Genomic DNA, 22,260 nt, shown 5'->3' with positions numbered 1-22,260 from the left:
GTTGGATTTTCATTCCAGAAAGATCTTCCTGATGGGGATGGATGTGTATAGAGACTGGATGTCCATGGTAAAGAGGTGGTGGTTGGGTCCAGGAAACTAATTGTTATCAAAAGGATAAAGGGCATGAAAGGTGCCCAAGTCCACTCCCCTGACACTTCAGATTCCTCCTTGCTCTCCCCTCCATTTCTTTTGTCTGCAAGTACCATTCTCTCTGTGGCTCCCTGGTCTGTTCTCATTTCTTCCTTCTCTCCTTTTCCTACTCCCAGCCACATTCTCCTGCAACTGTAGGAGTTACAACACTTGTCCCAACATCTCCTCTCAAACCACCATCCAGAGACTTAAAGGGCCCTGCCAAGTGAGGAAAAGATTCAAGCGCACCTCATTTACTGCCTTAGATAATTGCAAAGCAGCCTCCCATACACTGATAAAATCAAGATTAAAATAGAGACAATGTTGAAGAGCACCTGCACTCTGCCTACATCAGCCAAATTGGGTTTCCAGATGAGAGTCAATTCAACTCCCCTTCCCATACTAACCTGCCTAGTTTCGGCCTTCTTTACTGCCACAGTGAGGAGAAAAGCAAAACTAAGAACACTACCTCAAATGTCACTAGGGTGCCTTACAACCCTATGGTATGTACACTGAATTTTGCAGTTTCAAGCAATACATATACCATGTTCCTTTCCCATTCCAAACAACCCTCATGGGTTCTTCCCCTTTGCTCACATTTCCCATCCGTCTTCTCTGCTCCATTTACCCAACCTCCTGTCACACCCTTTCCCCACACTGCTATAGTACTTCTCTTCCCTGTCAGCCCCAGACCTGATGCAACCCAAAACATCAATACATCCATTGAGCCTCTACAGATGTAACCTGACCCATAGTTCTTCCAGCAGTTTAGTTGTGCACAAACCTTCAGATGCCATTCCATTGGGACAATTCTTTATATAATTTTAAAAAAGCATTAAAGATGCTATTCACAGTATTCAATGTTTTTCTTTGTCTACCCACAGTTGTATGAAGCAGACTGCTCATTCAACTATTCAAGATGACAGAAAAATTCTGCTGCAAAAGACTAGGTTTTAATTGCAACTACAACTTTCTTTAGCACAAGTTACTTCAGTGTAAACTGTTCCCTCAATCAAACCCCACAAAGCATGTGCAGGCAACGGGCACTCCCAAAATCATTGTTTTCTGGCTTTTCCAGTTCTGAAGCCTGTTCAGCAGGAATGACCAATAGTAGCTCCAAATGAATACTTCAACCAAAATACAGCATTGTTATCACAGACAAGAGAAAATCTGCAAATGCTGGAAATCACATACACACACACACACACACAAAATCAATGCTGGAGGAACTCAGCAGGCCCGAGTCCTGATGAAGGGTCTCAGCCCGAAATGTTGACTGTTTGCTCTTTTCCATGGATGCTGCCTTAGCCTGCTGACTTCCTCCAGAATTGTTTCATCTTTCATGATTAGAAACTTTCAATGCCATAACTCCAAGAAAATTGGTTTTACTGATTACATAGGAAACACTGTATTTAACAGAGAACAACACACACAAAATGCTGGTGGAACACAGCAGGCCAGGCAGCATCTATAGGGAAAAGCGCTGTCGACGTTTCGGGCCGAGACCCTTCGTCAGGACTAACCGAAAGGAAAGCAAAATTTGACAGAGAAGGTAGCTTATCTTGAACAAATATTTGAGTTTGCTAACTTTCCAGGCAGGGAAGGTTCAAAGTAAATTTGTTATCAATGTATGCTCAAGGGCATTGGTGTTTCCATTCAAGGCTGTGATGTAGCTAGTCAATATGATCTCTGCCACACATCTATAGAAGATTGCAAAGAGTTTCAAACACAAAGGGGAGTGGGTATGAAGAGAAAAATAAATTATGTAAAGGGGTGGAGAACAGATGCAACCAAAATGACAGTGAAATAGTACAGTGACATTTTTTTTAAAAATTAGATCCTTCAGACTATGTGACAAGCAATGTTTATTCACAAAGCCAGTTAACAGTCAGCGGTAATGAGTTGACAACCTCACGAGATGGTATTAATGACACATCAGCAATTGTTTGTTGTCATTTGTTTGATGTCTGGTGAAGTCATGGCCCCAGGAAAAGCAAGAGTTGCCAGAAAATATCCAACTTTTCTCCCCCGCAAGGTTTGTAAGGGCTCCATTTCTAGCAAAAGCCTGGTGAGTTTTAACCCCACATCGATCCCAGAGGAATCAAGTGTTAAAAATTGAGAAGCTAGTTATCATGAGCGAGGTTAACAAAAAAGATCCAGACAAATTAAACAGCCTGTGGAGAGGCTCTGAAGATCAAAGGAATTAGATCGAGGAAGGAGCAGCTTTTCCTCCCAAGATGTGAGCATGGAAGCACTGAGCTCCTGAAGTCAGTGTCACACGGATCCGGTGATTGGTTTTAGACACAGATTTATCAGCAAGAACCACAGTCTCGTTCTCAGTAATATCCAACTCTGCTCTACCTCAGACAAAAGAGACTAGATGCTGGAAATCTGGAGCAGCACACATAAAGAAAAACTGCAGAAGCTCAACAGGACACACAATATCTGAGGAGGGAAATGAACAATCGACTTTTCGGGCTGAAATCCTTGATCAGGACTGATGTAGGGCCTCAGCCCAAAATGTCAACTTATGCTTCCACGGATGCTGACTGACCTGCTGAGTTCCTCCAGCACTTTGAAACTGCTTATTTTAGTTGATTTGATGCAGGGCAGCCAATTCACATCTTTTGTTATATCTGAACTTGACCATTCCAACTTACACCCAGCCAAGTTCCATTCTACCGCTTACCCTGAAGCATTATGGAGATACACTCCTTCAATGGTTCGACAACGAAGGTGACTGCCCATTTCAAGGGCAATTAGGAAAAGGCAGTACCCAGATACATAAAGTAACAAAATATCCAGGGAATCGTTTATACATGCAAGTGGCCAGTTAGCAAAGAGGCTGGAGAAGAAAAAAAATTGTCAATATGCAAGCAAATAGTTATCTGGTTTATCTATTCAAATAACTATAAAAAAGAGTCACTATGCTGATAATTTCCCACTTAAAGCTTATGTTGTATCACTGTGTCAGAAACAGTGAGATAACAAATCTTTCATTACTTCAGTCACCTGAAGAGGATATAGACCTTACAAGGAAGAGTAGAGGTAGGAAGTATTTCACTTACTAAGCAAATTCAATTTTGATTTTCACAAGGCGAAAAAGAGACAAATATATATTTGTTCTTATTGTTAATCAACATTGGATACATCAATTAGATCAGCTTGTGTTTTATTTACCTTAGGCAAAGGTTATAAATTCAAATCTGTAAATAAATGGTGTTCGAGCAGAATCTAGCCACCCAGTCATGAGTTTACAGGGAGTAGAATAGCGTGCTAAGAATGCAGTCTGTGGGGCACCAGTGAGTAGAATAATTGTGGCAGAGATGTTAATGCCTATCCTTACTGACTGCAATCTATTGGTCATGAAGTCAGTGATGAGGGAGGCTACCAGAGTACAGAGTTTGGTGATGAGTTTGCTTGGAACTATAGTGTTGAAAGCAGCGCTACAGTTAATAAACAGTCTGACATGGTGCATCTTTACTATCCAGTTGGTCCAAAGATGAGTGTAGGACAAAGGAGATGGTGCCCATTCTTTACCCTTTTTTTAGTGGTAGGCAAATTGCAGTGGGTCAAGTGTCTCTGGAAGGCTGGCACTGACATGTGCCATGACCGGTCTCTCAAAGCACTTCATGACAATAGATGTCAAAACCATTGGGCAGTTGCAGGATAACAGTGGTATTCTTAAAGCAGGTGGGAACTAAAGATTGAAGCAGCAAGACGTTAAAAATGTTTGCCAGTACTCAGTGGCAGCAGATTTACACACAGATCTAAAGACCCAGCCAGGAACATCATCCAGGCCAGGTACTTTCTGTGGGTTCATTCTCTGGACAACAATAAAATCAATTCTAGTTCCAATTACATGCATAAAAGCAATGATTGATATTTCTTCAGCATATCTCATACACACATAACATAAAAATGTAGACACTTGAAAGTAACTCTTGACCTTTGCATAGCTTGTTACAAACTGACTCAGAGGCAGTGTAATCTATCTTTGCTCCTACTACAACATTGCTTGCATACTATTGCACATACCAGAATGTTACTAATGGAATGGGTGATAAAAGCATTTTAAAAATCAGAAACAGGATATTGAACAATTGCAGAATTATTATCCATGCTAAGAAAGAAAATGGAAGCAGAAATAAGAGTAAATGCACACAGTAAACAGCCTCAATGGAAGCAGAACCAGTGGACAATTCAGTTCAAAGATTCTTAAATACAACTTGCAAGTAGAGAGAACAAAGTTTAAATTGCAGACACGTTAAGAGAAAGATGGATGAGACAAAGGGTATATATTCAATAAATTCAAGTTTAATTATCATTCAGGAATACACATTTATACAGCTAAATGAAACAGTGTTCCTCTGCAGGCAAGTGCAAAACACCGTACATACAGTCGCCACATATAGTTACGATAGTGCATACAGTCACAAAGAATAATATTAGCACAAGTCCCAGAATGGCATCGTCTGAAGATTGATGGTGCACAGAACGTTGATCTGGAGCCATGTTTCTGCAAGAATATGTATGCAACATTTCCTTATCTCAATATAGTTCAGCTCACAAAGGAAAAACAGCTTGTCCTGCACTGGGTTTGCCATGAGGATAAACTGAAAGTGAGTAATCCAGTTGATGAAGCAGTTAAAAAGGGAATCTGAATATGAGGGCAGTTAGCAATTAAGAGTACAAAGCAACTTAAGTAGTAAAATGAGGTGGAAGAGAACATGCCTGGCAGGTCAGGATCTTCTATTGGGACAAGAAACTAAGTCAATATGACAAAATGAGTGGCCAGTTCCAATAAAGATGGAGAAAACAAGTTACACAAAGATGCAGAATTCTTTACAATGTACAAGTGCCTGAACAGAGGCAAAGCACCCAAATGGAGAAGAGGTGCTGTTCATCAAGCTTATGATGGGCCCTTCATATGACAATGAAGGAGACCATAAAAAAAAGTTCAGAATGGAAAGAGGATGGTAAATTTCTGAAAGGTAAAAAGCAACTCTTGTAGACTAAACATGTACTCAGCAAAATTATCACCCCCAGGCTGTGACTGGTTTCTCCAACATAGATGAGACCACATTCTGAACACCAAATGCAATACATTAGATTGAAAGAATTGGAAGTGAATTGCTGCATCATCAGGAAAAAGAGATGTTAAGCTAGTTACTGGTAAAGTTTGACTGGAAGAATATATACAAAAAAAAAGTCCCTGCTATTCACTTAGCAGTGGATCCAACCAGAATTCAAGAGTGTAGAATAAAAACAGAATTGCAGCTTAGACAGGAACTCAGCGGGTCAGGCAGCATCTGGAGAGGAATAAACAATCACTGCTTCAGCCAAGACCCTTCATCGGGACTGGAAAGGAAAGGGGAAGATGGGGAGAGTGGAAAGAGACAGCTGAATCCAGGTAAAGGGGAATGTGGTGGTTGGCTCATAAAATGAGAATTTGGGAGGTGAAGAGCTGAAGAAATCAGATAGACAAGCAGAGAGGACCCTGGGAGAAGGGGAAGGAGAGGCACCTGCCAGATGTGATGGACAGCTGAAGGTGAAGAGAAATGGTAAGAAGAAACTTTTCTTGAAAACAGTTCCTTTCTTGTAATCTTTGACAATATCCACCTTCAAAGCCAAAGTAAAAGCAAAGGAGAGGGCATACAAGGAAGCAAAAATTAGTGGGAAGACAAAGGATTGGGAAGTTTTTAAAAAGCTTACAAAAGGAAATTAAGGTCATTAAGAGGGAAAAGATGAACTATGAAAGGAAGCTAGCAAATAATATCAAAGAGGATACTAAAAGCTTTTTCAAGTGTATAAAGAGTAAAAGACAGGTGAGAGTAAATATAGGACCGATAGAAAATGACGCTGGAGAAATTGTAATGGGAGATAAGGAGATGGCAGAGGAACTGATCGAGTATTTTGCATCTGTCTTCACTAAGGAAGACATAAGCAGTATACCAGACACTCAAGGGTGTCAGGGAAGAGAAGTGTGCGCAGTCACAATTACGACAGAGTAAGTACTCAGGAAGCTGAATAGTCTAAGGGTAGATAAATCTCCAGGACCAGATGGAATGCACCCTTGTGTTCTGAAGAAAGTAGCTGTGGAGATTGCAGAGGCATTAGCAATGACCTTTCAAAAGGCAATCGATTCTGGTATGGTTCCGGAGGACTGGAAGATTGCAAATTGTCACTCCGCTATTTAAGAATGGGGCAAGGAAGCAAAAAGAAAATTATAGACCTGTTAGCTTGACATCGGTGGTTGGGAAGTTGTTGGAGTCGATTGCCAAGGATGAGGTTACGGAGCACCTGGAGGCACATGACAAGATAGGCAGAACTCAGCATGGTTTCCTTAAAGGAAAATCCTGCCTGAAAAACCTACTGCAATTTTTTGAGGAAATTACAAGTAGGCTAGACAAGGGAGATGCAGCAGATGTTGTGTATTTTTGGTTTTCAGGCAGCCTTTGACAAGATGCCGCACATGAAGCTGCTAAACAAGATAAGAGCCCATGGAATCACGGAAAAGTTACATATGTGGATAGAGCGTTGGCTGACTGGCAGGAAACAGAGAGTGGGAATAAAGGGATCCCAGTCTGTTTGGCTGCCGGTTACCAGTGGTGTTCCACAGAGGGCCTGTGTTGGAGCCACTTCTTTTTATGTTGTATATCAACGACTTGGATTATGGAATAGATGGCTTTGTGGCCAAGTTTGCTGATGATACAAAGATAGGTAGAGGGGCCTGTAGTGCTGAGGAAACAGAGTCTGCAGAGAGACTTGGATAGATTTGGAGAATGGGCAACCAAGTGGCAAATGAAATACAATGTTGGAAAGTATATGGTCATGCACTTTAGTAGAATAAATAAATTGGCAGACCATTATTTAAGTGGGGAGAGAATTCAAAGTTCTGAGATGCAACAGGACCTGGGAGTCCTCGTGCAGGATACCCTTAAGGTTAATCTCCAGGTTGAGTCGGTGGTGAAGGCAGCGAATGCAATGTTCATATTCATTTCTAGAGGAATAGAGTATAGGAGCAGGGATGTGATGTTGAGACTCTATAAGGCACTGGTAAGACCTCACTTGGAATATCATGTGCAGTTTTGGGCTCCTTATTTAAAAAAGGATGTGCTAATGTTGGAGAGGATTCAGAGAAGATTTACTAAAATGATCCTGGGAATGAGAGGGTTAACATATGAGGAACGTTTGACCGCTCTTGGATTGTACTCCTTGGAGTTTAGAAGAATGAGGGGGGGATCTCATAGAAACATTTCGAAAGTTGAAAGGCATGGACAGAGTGGATGTGTCAAAGTTGTTTCCCATGGTGGGGGAGTCTAGTACGAGAGGGCATGACTTAAGGATTGAAGGGCGCCCATTCAGAACAGAGATGCAAAGAATTTTTTTAACCAGAGGGTGGTGAATCTGTGGAATTTGTCACCATGGGCAGCAGTGGAGGTCAAGTCATTGGGTGTATTTAAGGCAGAGATTGATAGGTATCTTTGAGCCAGGGCATCAAAGGTTATGGTGAGAAGGCAGGGGAGTAGGACTAAATGGGAGAACGAATCAGCTCATAATAAAATGGCAGAGCAGACGCAATGGGCCAAATGGCTGACTTCTGTTCCTTTGTCTTATGGTCTTCATAGGACAAGTCTTTTTGGAATACCACAGAGGTCAGCTCTGGTAGGCACTTAATATCTCTAACAGTAAATCTTGTCTCATTGATAAAGTTAGCACCTTACTGTGAAGGTGCTTTTATCAAGTGGGTTATATTCAGCTCCAAGAAATCTTCAGAGCAGGTACAATAGCAAACCTTTAGCAGACAAATGTCTGAAACATCCTTTCTTGTATGTTGTCCAATGTGTTTTATTGTATTATTGGCTATTCCACCAAGTATTAAGTGTTTTTTTTTAATGTTCTTTATTCAACCTATTTGAATGAACATCCAAATAACTTATCAAACACAAAATGCTGGAGGAACTCAGCAAACCAGGCAGCGGATATGGAAAAAAAGTACAATCTTTTGGGTCGAAATCCTTCCATAAGACTCTATGGTCCGATATGGCCACTGTACTTTTTCCACCATAGATGCTGCCTGGACTGCCGTGTCCCTCCAGTATTTTGTGTGTGTTGCCAGCATCTGCTTGCTTTCTCTTTGTAAATTATCACACAGAGCTCAAAATAGTGCTGACAAAAGCACAATTAAGTCCATGAATTGGATGAAGGCTTTCACACTAACATACTTTCTGCATTTCAAAGTACAGGAAATTCTTCTCATTCAACACATTTGAATGGCAGTTGGTGGAAGAGAAATTGTTTTTGTCCAGCTTCTGTCTTCAAATCACCACTTAAATCTCCATCTTCGGTTACCAAGCTGCTGTTCCCAAAGTGCATAGCGTCACTTAAGTCTGGTGTTAACAAACCAGACCCATTAGCAGTCGGTGGTCAGGAAGTCTCAGAACCAATTTATTTTGTTTTCTTTATTGTAGGGCCTTTTTAAAAGACTCTTAGATAGGTAAATGGAATTTAGAAAAAAATAGAGGACTATGCAGTAGGGAAATTTTGGGCAGTTTCTAGAGTAGGTTACATGGTCGGCACAACATCATAGACCAAAAGGGGCTGTTATGTGCTGTAGATTTCTAAGTTCTAACTCTATGGATGATTCCCTCACGCTCTCCCTTTCCATGAATGTTTGATTCCAATTAATCAGGCCATTAGTTAACTAGAGCAGCCACTTATTTGGGACAACTCTTGAAGTACAAAAACTAATCGAGAAAATAGCCAGAATTCCCTTAATTTATTTTGGAAAATATGCCACATAATTGGACAGGAGACTGTTGCCGAACAGTTTCTAACTAGTGTCAGTCACGTGCACTTGTGTGGTTGTTAGACTCTACACTGTGCTTGGAGCGGACAGTTCTTAAAATAGCATCAGTTGCGTGTTTGTGTTCAAAAACCGGTGTTTTCTTTTGTCACTGATAAAGTGTAGGACAATTTAGAACTGCTTTGCTCATTGCGGTTTCAAGCATTCCAGATTGGAGATGGCAGAACCAGATGGAAGTGAAAACGCTCCAACAAGTTAGGTGCTATAAAGAATTTGAAGGCATCATCTTTAACGTTACAATGAAAATGAAGATTTGGAGGATGTAATCATCGACAGCATTGTTTGAAGGCATTTCCATTATCAGTACCAGGTGCCTGCACTGATTTTGTTCATTTAGTCAATCAAAAGAACATGGCAGCCTACGCTGGATCAATTCCTCCATCAATAACTATTAGTAACCAAGAGATTTATAGTACTGTAGTAGTATTGGTAGTATTCTAATTTGTTCTATATTTCACTTAAATACACAACTTGTTACTCTGTTAAACAGCAGTTTCTTGTTTTTTTTTATACCTTTTTAACTATTTCCATGAAACTTCAACTAATTGAGTCAAATGTACTGGTCCTGATGTGTTTCAATTAATCAGAATGCACTGCATATTGTTATCAAAACTCAACCATGATTCCTTAAAAAATTAACTCGCCTATGAAATGAAGAAAATGTAATGAGGACTCGCAAAACTCACAAGTTTGCTTCATGTATTATGCAATCTAATCTACATGAATATTCACATGGAACAGTTCAGGAATCAACTGATGTTTGGAAAGGGCTGCAAGCACAACTCAGCTTGCACACCTTAGAAAAGGCAGACTTTATTCAAACATCTGTCAAATAAAGCAGCTGGTTCTCCAAGTTTGCAGCTGCTTTGCTGATCAGCCTAATGGATTCAAAACAAAGGAGCTCTAGTATCTTAAACTTGAGCTAATGTTGCAGATGTCACAGTAAGCAAATTCCAACTTTGAATTAAAACCTTGTCTAAGTTACCCATACTTGGGTAGTCAAGGAACAGCTGAGATTACAGCTCAAGTGGTGCCTTCAATTTGAAATGTCCACCCATCCTCCACCACTCAAATTTTTCTTTCCTTATTTGGCCTACTTTCCAAACATGTAACTTTCTGCCACCACAAAAGCTAACAGCTACAAGGAATCATCATTACTACCTGCAAGCCCCTGCAAACTTCAGCATACTAACATGGAAATACCAATTCACTGCTGTTGCCAATTCAAAGACATGTTCTATAGAACTACACCACTATGTTAACCATACTAGCATCAAGCAGTTCTCCAGCATTTCAAATGAACATTTAATAAAGCCTGATTATTGTTGGCTTTGCCATTCATGGCCACGTTATAACTGAATAATTTAAAGTCATTTATATTGTTCGAGAGTAACACTATCCCCCACCCCACCACAGGAACTTCACTGAAATCAAAACCTCAAGTTAAATTTAAGCTCTGTAGCTTATATGGCCCCATGAGCTAGCTGTGCTTTTCAATAAAATTTCTACTGATCCCGTGGGCTCTGTTCATTTTTCTGCCTGATCCCTTCTTTAAATTACTTTCATCCAAACACTACTGATTCTACCATCAAGTACACCCGGTGATTAAGCAACCAGAACTCCAAGTTAGAAAATTCCTAAGATTTCCAATGTTAACCAAAACTCCATTCTAAATAGCTAGCAACTTATCCAACTACCCTTTCCAAGTTCTAAAGACATCCATACAATTTTTTTAAAGATCTGTATACCATTAATTTCTACAATTTATGCCAATAGTTTAAGATTAATATCTAGCTTGTGTACACAAATGAATTACAACCTACAATTAAATGATAAGGGAATTGCCTGCAATTCAAGAGAATAGTGCATATGCATTTTAATTATTCACAGCTCTTTATCTCAATGTAAAAATTAAAGTCAAACAAAACTGAATGATCTACGTATGGAAACAATCCATCAAAACCCCTGCTCATAGGCCTATTCTTTATTAAATAATCAATTTGACTGTTTAATTGATATCCAAGGCTATCACTTTCAGACACACAGTCTGTTAAGTTTGTGATAATGTTATGCACATTTCTCCCCTCCAAAAAAAGTGCTTTGGAGGATAGGGGCATGGGTGGAGGGCAGTGGAGAAAGGAAGGAAATAAAAGCAAAGTGCAAGAGTCCAACATCTAAAGACCGATCATTCTAAACATCCTTTCCTGGAGTTATGGTTTGTGTAAGTGCATGTGCGAGAGGGAGGAATGGGGATTGTTTTGCTGTTGTTATTGTTTCGTCACTTGTGTGTTGTTTTGCCAAGCATTGAGGGCATGCTATGTTGCCAGCACAGCATGTGGCGACTCTTGTAGACCAGTCCTACCACATCCTTGTGTATGTTGGTTGTTAATGTAAACAACACATCTCACTGTATGTTTTGATGTACATGTAATAAGTCCAAATCCAAAATAAAATTTAGTTAGAATGTCAGCACAACCAATTTGTCACAATGAGTTCTCAGGAAATGGTGATAGTGTGCTAATTAGGGCTCATGAGTCATTAGCACGAAATCCAACACTTAAGAGGTAGGAACTTAGCAATGGTGACATAGAAATAACAGCTAGCAGGGCCAAGGATGGAGAATTGAAGAATTAAATTGGAGGAATGTCCAATCATTCCATTTCAAGCAGCTAGGGGAGGGAATTGATAGTGGAACACAAGAAACCCACGTGCGTTGCAAAATTAGTGCAGGTGTTGACGCCACTGGTTACTGCAGCTGAAGGCATTAGCCATATTCCAGGTGAATTGTACTTTTAAATGTTTAAACAGATGGGTAAAACTTAAAATGTTGAAGTGCCCCTTCAAAATTTCTACAAAGATTATCAGTAGGATTTCAAACCAAGCTCCTATTATTTTCTTCAATGAAGGGTGCCATTAATGGTGACTTTTCTTTTAAAATCCCAAACTTAAGCATAAGAGTATGGCATTTTATATGGAAGAATTTAAACTATCAAGAACACAGGAAAAGGCTACTTTTTTTTCTTTGAAGTTGGAGTAAGCTAACTCCATATCAACTAAACTTGATTTGTACAGTTCAAAACATAGCATCTCACACTTCTATTAGATTTAGTAACTTTAACTTTGCATTTTCAATAAATCCTCACCTAAACTTATCTTCTGTCAGAATAAAAGCATTGCCTTGTTGAATACGATCACATGCAAACCAGTCAAATCTGCAGAGGACAGCAAACTAAAAGGGCAGGCTGGGAAGAGGATCAACAAGATCACAGATGAAACAACTTCAAAAGATTTTAACAATATGTTTCGCTTTTGATAAAGTAAATGCAACAACGTGTGAAACGAAGTGCAAGGTCTAGGGATGCAAGATGATATTCAGTAGATCATCGGGATAAAACACGTTTTGTTTCCACTCGAATGCTAAAGGTGGCCAATTGAAAGCTGTTATAGTTGCAAAAGTGCTTGCGAGAAAGATGGAAAGGAATCTTGTTGACCGAAAGCAAAACGCCCCAGAAAACTTGTTTTCACAAGTCCAGTTCTTCCTGCGAAAACCATTTACCTTAGGAATTGTTAGTGTGCTACAATGAGTTCTTAAGGAAAAGTCTCATCTGTAAAGAGAAAAATGGGCCACACACACACACAATGCTGAAGGTACTCGGAAGGCCAGGCAGCATCTATGGAAAAGGAAACAGTCGACGTTTCGGGCCGACACCCTTCATCAGTATTCTTTTCCAGAGAACCTGCCCGGCCTCCTGAGCTCCTCCAGCATTTTGTGTGTGTCGTTTAGATTTCCAGCATCCGCAGATATCCTCTCGTTTGAAAACTAGACTACCACTGCAACCCACACAATCGCCACTCAAAAAGCTGCTTTGTCGTTAGAACTTTAATTGTTGTCTTTTCACACAGTACTCTGGCGGTGAGGGCAGCCAAAGAGGAAAGATTACACGGTAACCCTGCGTGCAGCACGATCCTTATTTGGAATATGTCAAAAACGTCCCCATTAACTTCGCTTTAATGGTGCGGGCCACATCGACTGAACTGTACGTGGCTGGGGGTTTGCAGGGACCCCGGCTCTTTGTCTGCAGAGTAGCACTACCACGCGACAGATGGCCATTGCCCAGCTCACATTTCACCATTTCCCTCCCATTTCCCGAGCTCACAAACGTTACCTTTATTGGGGACTTCTACATTTCCGTCCCATTGAAACAAAAGCCCACTTTTTTTAAAAAAAAAGGTGCGACATTTGTGAAAGGGCTGAGATTTCGGCTCTTTCCCTCCCACCCCAACCCCCCACTTGGAACTCCCCAGAGAGCAATGCCGCCTTTAGCCAGTAACTTAACTGCCGAACTGACCCATTCAATCTGTGGCAAATTAATCCAACAGATTCGTACAAAAAAAAAGTTCCAACAATTAAATGCGATCAAGTCACCGAGGTCAGTCTTAATTAACAATTCAGGATTAAAGAGCTGCAAGTGTCACTAATTCAAATCAGATGTTACCACATCTAATGATGCATTTCGATTGACGGCGAGCTTGAGCTGTGGCCAGTCAGGGATTGTTACTATGAAACTAGCAACATTCAAGTATCGTACATTCCATTGTTCAAAAAGTACATAAGAAAACGTGTAGTGGTTTATAAGTAGTAATTCAAATAACTGCTTATGCTTTAAGAGCATTCACGATCAGCTTGTATATTAAAAACCGCCCTTTAGAATGTGAAACAATTTATTCATAATTTGTGGATTTTCAACTTCATCACTACAATCTAACGCGGTGCTTTTCAAAATATTTTCGCGCTTAATGCGCGCAGCTCGCCCCGAGAGCGTCAGATACGAAACAAAATACATCTTTCATCTGAGTAAAATGTGGTTTCGTGTGTAAACAAAAAAAGGATATTATGAATGACCCCGACACTTACGTTTGCAAAAGACTTTCGTGGTCACCGCGGAGATTTCCCAGTTCAATCTGCAGCTGCGCCCGATCCTTCGCCGTCTCGTCCAGGGATTTACGGGCGTCTGCCAGTTCATTCTCGTACAGGCTCCTGAGGCCGCTCAGCTCCCGGGTGGTCACCTCCTCCTTCTCGGAGATCTGCAGCTGCAGAGCGCTGTTCTCCGTCTCCAGCGAGCGCACCTTATCGATGTAGACGGCGAGCCGGTCATTGAGGTTCCTCAGGTCCTCCTTCTCCTGCAAGCGGGTGATGCGGGTTGGGCTGAGCGGTGTACTCGCAGCGCTCCTGCTGCTCGCCCGCTGCCGGGTCTGTGGAGTGGCCATCGCCATAATTTCCCAGAACTCTTCCTTAGAGAGCACTGAAAATCAAGTCAATTATCAACAACAGTGCGGAGAAGCGGCAAAATAAAATGCTTTAACAATCAAAGCAATAAGAAGCGCGAGCACCTGCTTATTCCTTTCACTCCGTGCTCACGCCTCTTCCCCCTATCCACTGACAAATCCACTATTAAAATGGCTCCTTGTTTGAGCTCCACAACGTGACCGCAAGCGGCCAATTGTACCGCGAGACTAAAGGACTTCTTCTGATACCAGAGGTTGCAAAGTTTGAAAGCATTTGTTACTATGCAAATCGCCAGCAATTTTTTTTCCCCCACCAAGCAAATCCCGTACATTTTTCTCCCTTCAGAAATCCAAACCAAAGTGGCAAATTAAGAGTTGTGTTTGACAAAACTCGGTGTAGTTTTGTTTTCTCAGAATCAATATATCGGTGGAGCACCGAAAACTGGATACGAGAAGCTGCTTCATCAGTTTTATTCTGTGGGTTTCCTTGCGCTGAGGCGTTTACACACTGCAAGCATCAGATACCGCTCTTCTCCCTTAAGGCGTATGAGATAACGTGGTGCGCTAATGATCGAAATTTTAATGGATTGATTTAATTGTTTCAAATAAATCGTAAATATTACATTGTATCCATTTTAGTTGTGAAAGTTCTTAAATCAGTATTTTGTTCGGCAAAAGATAAATTATGTAATTTCCCCCAGTTGCGAATGGATTAACACCATCGATTAGACGGACAAAGTGAAATACCCAGAACTAAGAAGTATTTGTGTCTTTCCACAATGCGCGCCCTACGCTAGGAAGCTCGATATCCAGAAACAAACCGATAAGGTTGGAAGGAAGTCGGGCAGATGTTTTGTAGACTTCGTTGGGTTACTTGAGAAGTCAGGCGGTTTTTGGCTCTTTTCACTTAAAAGAAATGCCTTTCCGTCTACGTTTACATAAGGGAACGCCTTAATTTTTGCGAGCAACACCATGGATTGTGAAAATTCGCAAAAAGAATCAGAATATATTTAAAATACTCAAGTCGAGCTGAGAAAGAAGCATTGAATGTTTCAGACTGATGATCTTTTTTCAGAACTAGTTAAAGTGAGAACACGTTTTAAGTTGGGGACAGGAAAGTGTCGAGAACAAGGGACGTGTCTGTTGATAGGATGGAGACCGAGAGAGAATGACACTGAAGGTGCCAGTGATAGAGAAAAATGTGGTGAATATTTATTAATCGTAGTTGATCTTTTTGAGAATAGGGGCAGCAAACAATGCCTGTGTGTGTGACATCTTTGTGTGTGTCTGAGATAACTAGTAGACACCAGCTGGTATACACTATCTTGACTGAGGGAGGTCTTGGTCTTAATCCAGTGGCAAGAAGGTCCAAAATGGTTATGCATGCATTTCGTATGTGTATATACTGTACATAACTGGACACATGCATAAAAACAAACATACATACCCATATACAGATTTTGCACAAGATCTTATCTACATGTTTACCCCATCTCCAGCCTGATATAACACCCAGCTATGTCTTAGTCATCACAGCCTTCTTGGGCAGACAATTGCACAAATGCACTGACTCCCAAGAGGAGATATTTCTCTTCATCTCAATCCCACATGGGCAGCACCTGCTGTTTAGGTTGTGCAAATGAGAACAAAAAGATTGAATTGAGGGGTTCAGTGGAAATGGCGTATGAGATTTCACCTGCCCAGGATATAAAATGCCACTGGAAAAGCCTCTATGAGTACTCAGACAGGAAACAGTTGCAGATCTGTGTCTACAGAGCAGCGCAACAAAGTAGCACTAGCGAAACGCTTTACAGCACCGGCAATCCAGGTTCAATTCCCGTCACTGTCTGTAAGGGATTTGTACAATCCTCCAAAGACCACATAGATTTCCTCAGGATGCTCCAGTTTCCTCCCCTACTTCAAAAGACGTGCAGCTAAGCTGTAAGTCCATAAGACATAGGTGCAGAATTAGGCTAATTGGCCCACCGAGTCTGCTTCCCCCATTCAATCATGGCTGATACCTTTTTGTCATCCTCAACCCTATTTCCCGGCCTTCTCCCCAATATCTTTAATGCCATGTCCAATTAAGAACCTATTAATCTCTGCCTTAAATACACCTAATGGCCTGGCCTCCACATCTGCACGTGGCAACAAGTTCCACAAATTCACCACCCTTTGGCTAAAGAAATTTCTCTGCATCTGTTTTGAATGGATGCCCCTCTGTCCTGAGGCTGTTCCCTTTTGTCCTAGACTCTCTCACCATGGGAAGTCGTAGGCATACTATGTTGGTGTCAGGAGCACGACACTTAGGCAACACACACACAATGCTGGAAGGAAAATGGGAGCTGCAAGTGGGATGAGCAGGCAAATACAAGGGAAATGAAATGTAATGCGGATAAATGTGAGGTTGTCCGCCTTGATTCTAGATCAGAAAGAAGAATTATCTGAATGGCAATAAACCAAGAAATGGAGAAATATAAGAGACCTGGGTGCTCTTGTACATGGTTACTGAAAGCAAGCATTTAACTGCATCAAGCAGTTAGGAGGACAAATGGTACATTGACTTTTACTGCCAGAACTTTGAGTATAGAAAGTTAAGGGCATCATGCTGCAACTCCCATGACCTTGGTGAAACTACGACATCTGGAGCTCTCGGGGTAGTTTTGGTCTTCACATTTGAGGAAGGATAATCTTGTCAAAGATTGACAGCAAATTGACTGATTGCTGGAGTGGTGGGATTGATGTACAGTACTGTGCAAATACCTTGGGCACCCTAGAACTTTTATATTGTTTCAAATGGTATGGCTTCCACAGAGCCCTGATATCAACGTCATCAAGGGGCTGTCTGGGATTACCTGGAGAGACAAAAGCAAGTACGACAACCAAAGTCTGCAGATGAACTGTGGAAAGTTATCCAAGATGCTTGGAACAACCCACCAACCAATTTTCTTAAAAAATTGTGTGACAGTGTACCTAAGAGAATTAATGCATTTTAAAGGCAAAGAGTGGTCACACCAAATATTGATTTATTTTTTTTACTGTTTACTGTTCTTTATATATTTTTTATATATTTAGAAACTTTTTATTTCATTTGTTTTGAAAGCATCTTTGCTTTACAGAATTTTTTCACCTGTGTCTAAGTCTTTGCTCAGTACTTTGCAAGAGACCCACGTTCATATTCAGTGGAACTGAAAATTCTTACAGGGCCTAACAGGCTAAATGAAGGGACAATATTCCTGATGTCTGGAAAATTGAAAACCAAGTATCCTCAACTCAGAACAGTAGATGTACCATTTAAAACTGAGATCAGGAGAAATGTTTTTATGTACAGGGTGATGTACCTATGGAACTCTCTGCCACAAAGCCAGTGAACATCAAGTCAATAAGTGTATTCACAAAGGAGGTAGATATACTGTATTTCATGATGACAAAGGGATTAGGGGGTATGAGGAGAAAACAGGAACAGGAACTTACGTGGACAATCAATGGTGATTATATTGAATGGTGGAGCAGGGACAAAAGACTAAATGGCCTACTCCTGCTACTCTCTGTGTCTATGCAGACATCCAGCCAGGAAAAAACATCATTTTGTAGCTACCTGTAAAGACCTATATATATTTTGTGTGGTTTCATATCAAAACATGAACTTAATTATTGTCACTTTATGTTTTGGTATAAGAATTAACGTCACTGTTTATAGATATATATAGAATGTAATGTTGGCATTTTATAAATCTTATTTAAAAATCTAAAAGTGATTCCAGGTGACCTTTCTGTGCACTGCTTTTGTATTATCCCTGGGATTTGATCTTTGGCCAATAGCACGACAGTATTGAAAATCTGCCCGATCTGTTTATATGATTGAACATTTGAGAAAGCAAGTGGTTTTTGGATTAGTGGGAGGATAAATAGCACAATTGTTTCATGTCCATGTTTTTAGACCTGTTGGGATTGATGTTCAGAAAAAGCAATTTCATGTGAACTTCTGGTTTTCTGCTTGGCAAAATTGGATTAGGAAGGGTCTTTAGCCTGAGCCTTCTCAATCCATTTGTCACCATTTCTTAATTTCTGATTTCAAGAGTTTTTACAAAAATCCCACCAAATAAATCTGTAATTTTTTACTATTATTTTCAATTGGAATGTTGATGCTGGAAGGTTAAGAACACTGAATTTAGCTGTGCTGCTGGATTTTGCCTTCCTGTTCCAATGATCTCACTCATCACCATTCTGATGAAGTCTTTGTCCCGCTGCCTCTTGTTAATTTCATTTGTTTTCAAATTTGCACAGTTCTAATCTTGAATAGATTAAGTGAAGGTATTTCAAGTATGAAAATTACACAATTTCCCTTCATAACATGTTTACAGTTGGTTCTTGTTACTACAGTTGAAATTTATTAGCATTTTAGATAGTCAGTCTGTGTAGGCATATATTATCTCAATTCTTGACGTGAATTACTTCAGACCTCAAACTTCTCCATTACAGAAAAAACTTTATTTACTTTACACATTTTATAACACAAGGATAGTCATAGACAAATAAATTACACCGAGTGTTATTGTAATACTAGGAGAGTGGCAACAGCCAAATTAAAACACGGTAGTATAATTAGCAATGATTTTTTTTACTGTTTTTGGTTTACAGGCTAAAATTAGTCAGGAAACTGATAAAAACTTCCCCTTTTTCACCAAAGAGATCTTTATGGTAACTGAAGATGGTGATAGGTTTCAATATTAAATTTTTTAATGCCAAATAGAGCAGTGCAATGCAGTATCATTTCACTATTGCTTATTTCATTGTGCACTCAACTCACTGCAATAAGGTTTGTATCCATGAGATTTATTTTAACTTTTAAGTATCCTTCTATGATATACATCATGTTTAAATGCCCCTTAAATATGATGCTCAGAGAAAAAAAACATTTTCCCTAGGTGAAATATTAAGTATTAAAACTTTAGTATGACTTTTCAAATTGCCTTTACACCATCATCAGTATGTGCAAGCACCTCTGTTCATATAACTTTTATTAGCTTATTTGCTTCTCTCCATTCTTCTTGCCAAAACTTGAACAAACCTCCAATTACAATAGCTCTGTTTAAACTATTTAAAACCAAACTTTCTTTTCCATATTTCCTTCCAAGTCATAGCAAGGATTTCTAAGACCTCTTAAAACATGGGTGCGAATTGTATCTTGATTGTAATGATAGGATAATAAATAACTAACTTAAACCATCTCAGGGAAACAACAAAGCTTGAACATTTTAATAACCCGTAATTAAAGGTCATTGACCTAAAATGTTAGCTGTTTTAGATCTTTACAAATGCTACTTGATCTGAACCATATTTCCAGTAGCTTCATTATTCAGTACCTCCAAGCAAGAGGGAAAAATCAACCTAAGATGAACAGAAAGTTGTTTATCTAAGTACAAAATTTTAAGTCAGAAAATGTTGGAAGTATGTCAGACCAGGCAGAATCTGTGCAAAGAGAAACAGAATTAAATTTTCAAATTGAAAGCTACTTATCAAAAGTGACATGATGAATTTATATCAGATTACCAACATTTGCAGTTTTTTTTCAGATTTTTTCAACTTTTAGTTTCTGAATTCCAAGATTTTTTTAAAAACTTGCAACGATTAAAGATAGGTTCATTGAAATTTAGGATAGAGATTACAAAATCAGTTTACATCAAGCAAGCTTGTCCATTTTTTCTACATACATTAATAATGTAATTTAAAATTAAGGATTAAATGTGAATCCTAGTTTCACCCTTGCAAAATGTATTTAAATACATAAAGTCTACGGATGGGATTACATGACCAGTAAATTTTGGGTTTGATGAATGTTGTACCTGAAAAAATGTAAATCTCATTCCATAGCACAAAATTATAGAAGAACCGGCACACCATTAGGATTGTCACTCAGAGCTATAAAAAATCAAAAAATTATTAGAAATTTTAATTGAAATAAACATTTGCTTTATACTTATCACTGTGAAGCTAAGTGCAGTTTCAATACCCTAATTAAGTTTGCTGACACCACAACTGTTGTAGATTTAATCAAAGGTGGTGACGAATCAGCATATATGAGGAAGAGTGAATAATGCCACAAGAGCAACCTCTCACACTATGTCTGTAAAACCAAAGAGCTTAATATTGACAATAGGAAGAGGAAAACAGAGGTCCATGAGTCAGTTCTCATCAGGGGATCAGAGGTAGAGATGGTCAGCATCTTTACATTCCGTGGTGTTATAATTCCAGAGGATATGTCCTGGATCCAGCATGTAACTTCCATTACAAAGAAGGCACAACAGTGCCTCCACTTACTTAGAAGTTGAAAAGTTTTGGAATATTATCAAAACTTCTGATAAACTTCTATAGATGTGCAGCGGAGAGTATACTGACTGGCTGCCATCACCTTCTCATGGAAGCACTAATGCCCTAAAGTGGAAAAACCTACAAAAACTAGTGGATACAGCCTAGTCCATTGCAGGCAAAGCCCTCTCTGCTATTGAGCACATCTATAAGAAGCACTGTCACAGGAATGCAGCTCTATCATCAAGGTCTTCCACCATCCATGGTTATCAGGAAGGAGGTATAGGAAGTTCAGGTCCCAAGCCACCAGGCTTGGGAACAATTATTTCCCATCATCCATCAGGGTCTCGATCCAGAGGTAATAACTTCATTGCACCCAACAGTGAAGGGATTCCACAACTATGGGCTCACTTTCAAAGATTCCCGCACTTATATCCTCAATATGTATTGTTAGGGTTTTTTCTCTATTTGTACTTACAGTTTCTCTTTTATATATTAGTGTTTGTCCATCTTTGTTGATTCTATTGTGTTTCATTGTATTTACTGCAAGTAAATGAATCTCAAGGTAGTATATGGTGACATATCTACATTGAAAATAATTTACTTTGAACTTTGAATAAATTCAATGAATAAAAAAGAACAGCAGCTTTTAAAAAGGTAAATAATAGGTGACCATGTTGACCTTTAGAGGCACATTTGGGTTTGTTTATGGTTACAAATTGAAATTGATTCTTTTGTCCAAGCTATAATTTTTTTAAGACTGTTATTCATTTCATGCATAATCTATGGTCATAGCTGAATTCCCAGTTCCCTTTTTCACTGCAAAGGTATGAAGGCAAAGTGTATAGGAGGATGGGACAAAGGAGGAATTCCCTTACTATATAGTTAATTGGATATATTTTGACTAGTGTTCAATATCCATATACTGATGTTACTGATGGGAGCTGTGGTATTGCAGAGTGGATGAGTTATACTGCTGGCAGTAATGCACTCTGTGGCCATAATACTGAGCAAGAGAAGTAGCCACTTTTCCTCAACATTATTAATCTTCATTCATTGTCACCGCATGAAGTGTCCAATAAGTAAATTATAAAGCACTTTTTACATTAGGTTCTGGACACACAAAATCAGCTTGACTTGTATTATACAATAATTAAATCAGATGAACAAGATCTTCAATATACAGTTAATCTTTCCCCATTCCCTAATTCAGGAGGAGAATTGTCCTCTAAAATCCTTTTAATTTATTGATTTACTCTTTCAATTTTCTAGCAACTGCACCATGATTTCACCAAAAGCATCTTCTAAAGGACTGTTTCACTGAGGTGCTTTGATTCCCTCTTCCATCTCCACCAATACTTACTCAATTTCTGTCAGTATCTTACCTTGCTACCTCAGGCACTGCTGTACCTTCCCTTTTACCTCCCTCCCTGTCATTCAGTACTCCAAATACCCTTTCCATGAGGCAGTAACTTGTATGTTCATTTTTGTATACTGTACTCACTACTCATGATGTTGCTTCCTTTATTTCAAAAAGAGGATGACCATTTTGTAAAAAATGTCTACTCAGTCTGAAAAGATGACCCGAGTTTGTAGTTACCTGTCATTTTATTTGCCCCATCTCTGTCCTCAACTTCAAAATCGTTGCAATGAAATTAAATAAAGGT

General features: G+C 39.5%; 1 protein-coding gene across 4 annotated transcripts in view; it reads right to left on the bottom strand.

The window, feature by feature from the left end:
* Positions 1 to 22,260, bottom strand: part of lmnb1 (lamin B1) — a 68,857-nt gene that overhangs the window by 21,972 nt on the left and 24,625 nt on the right. For 3 of the 4 annotated variants that reach the window (XM_059969690.1, XM_059969689.1, XM_059969691.1), the window contains 2 exons: positions 20,131 to 20,206; positions 13,914 to 14,301 (listed from right to left, as the gene is read on the bottom strand). In XM_059969690.1, coding sequence (XP_059825673.1) covers positions 13,914 to 14,301; positions 20,131 to 20,188 — 446 coding nt within the window. In that variant the 5' untranslated portion in view covers positions 20,189 to 20,206. Of the gene's footprint in view, positions 1 to 13,913; positions 14,302 to 14,389; positions 15,794 to 20,130; positions 20,207 to 22,260 lie in introns of those variants that run through there. The other variant, XM_059969692.1, reaches the window with a different exon arrangement.

Source organism: Hypanus sabinus, chromosome 5 (genome assembly GCF_030144855.1).
Source record: "Hypanus sabinus isolate sHypSab1 chromosome 5, sHypSab1.hap1, whole genome shotgun sequence".
Classification (NCBI taxonomy): Eukaryota; Metazoa; Chordata; class Chondrichthyes; order Myliobatiformes; family Dasyatidae; genus Hypanus; species Hypanus sabinus.
Note: the sequence above shows the minus strand (reverse complement) of the source record. Positions and strands in the feature narration are given on the sequence as shown.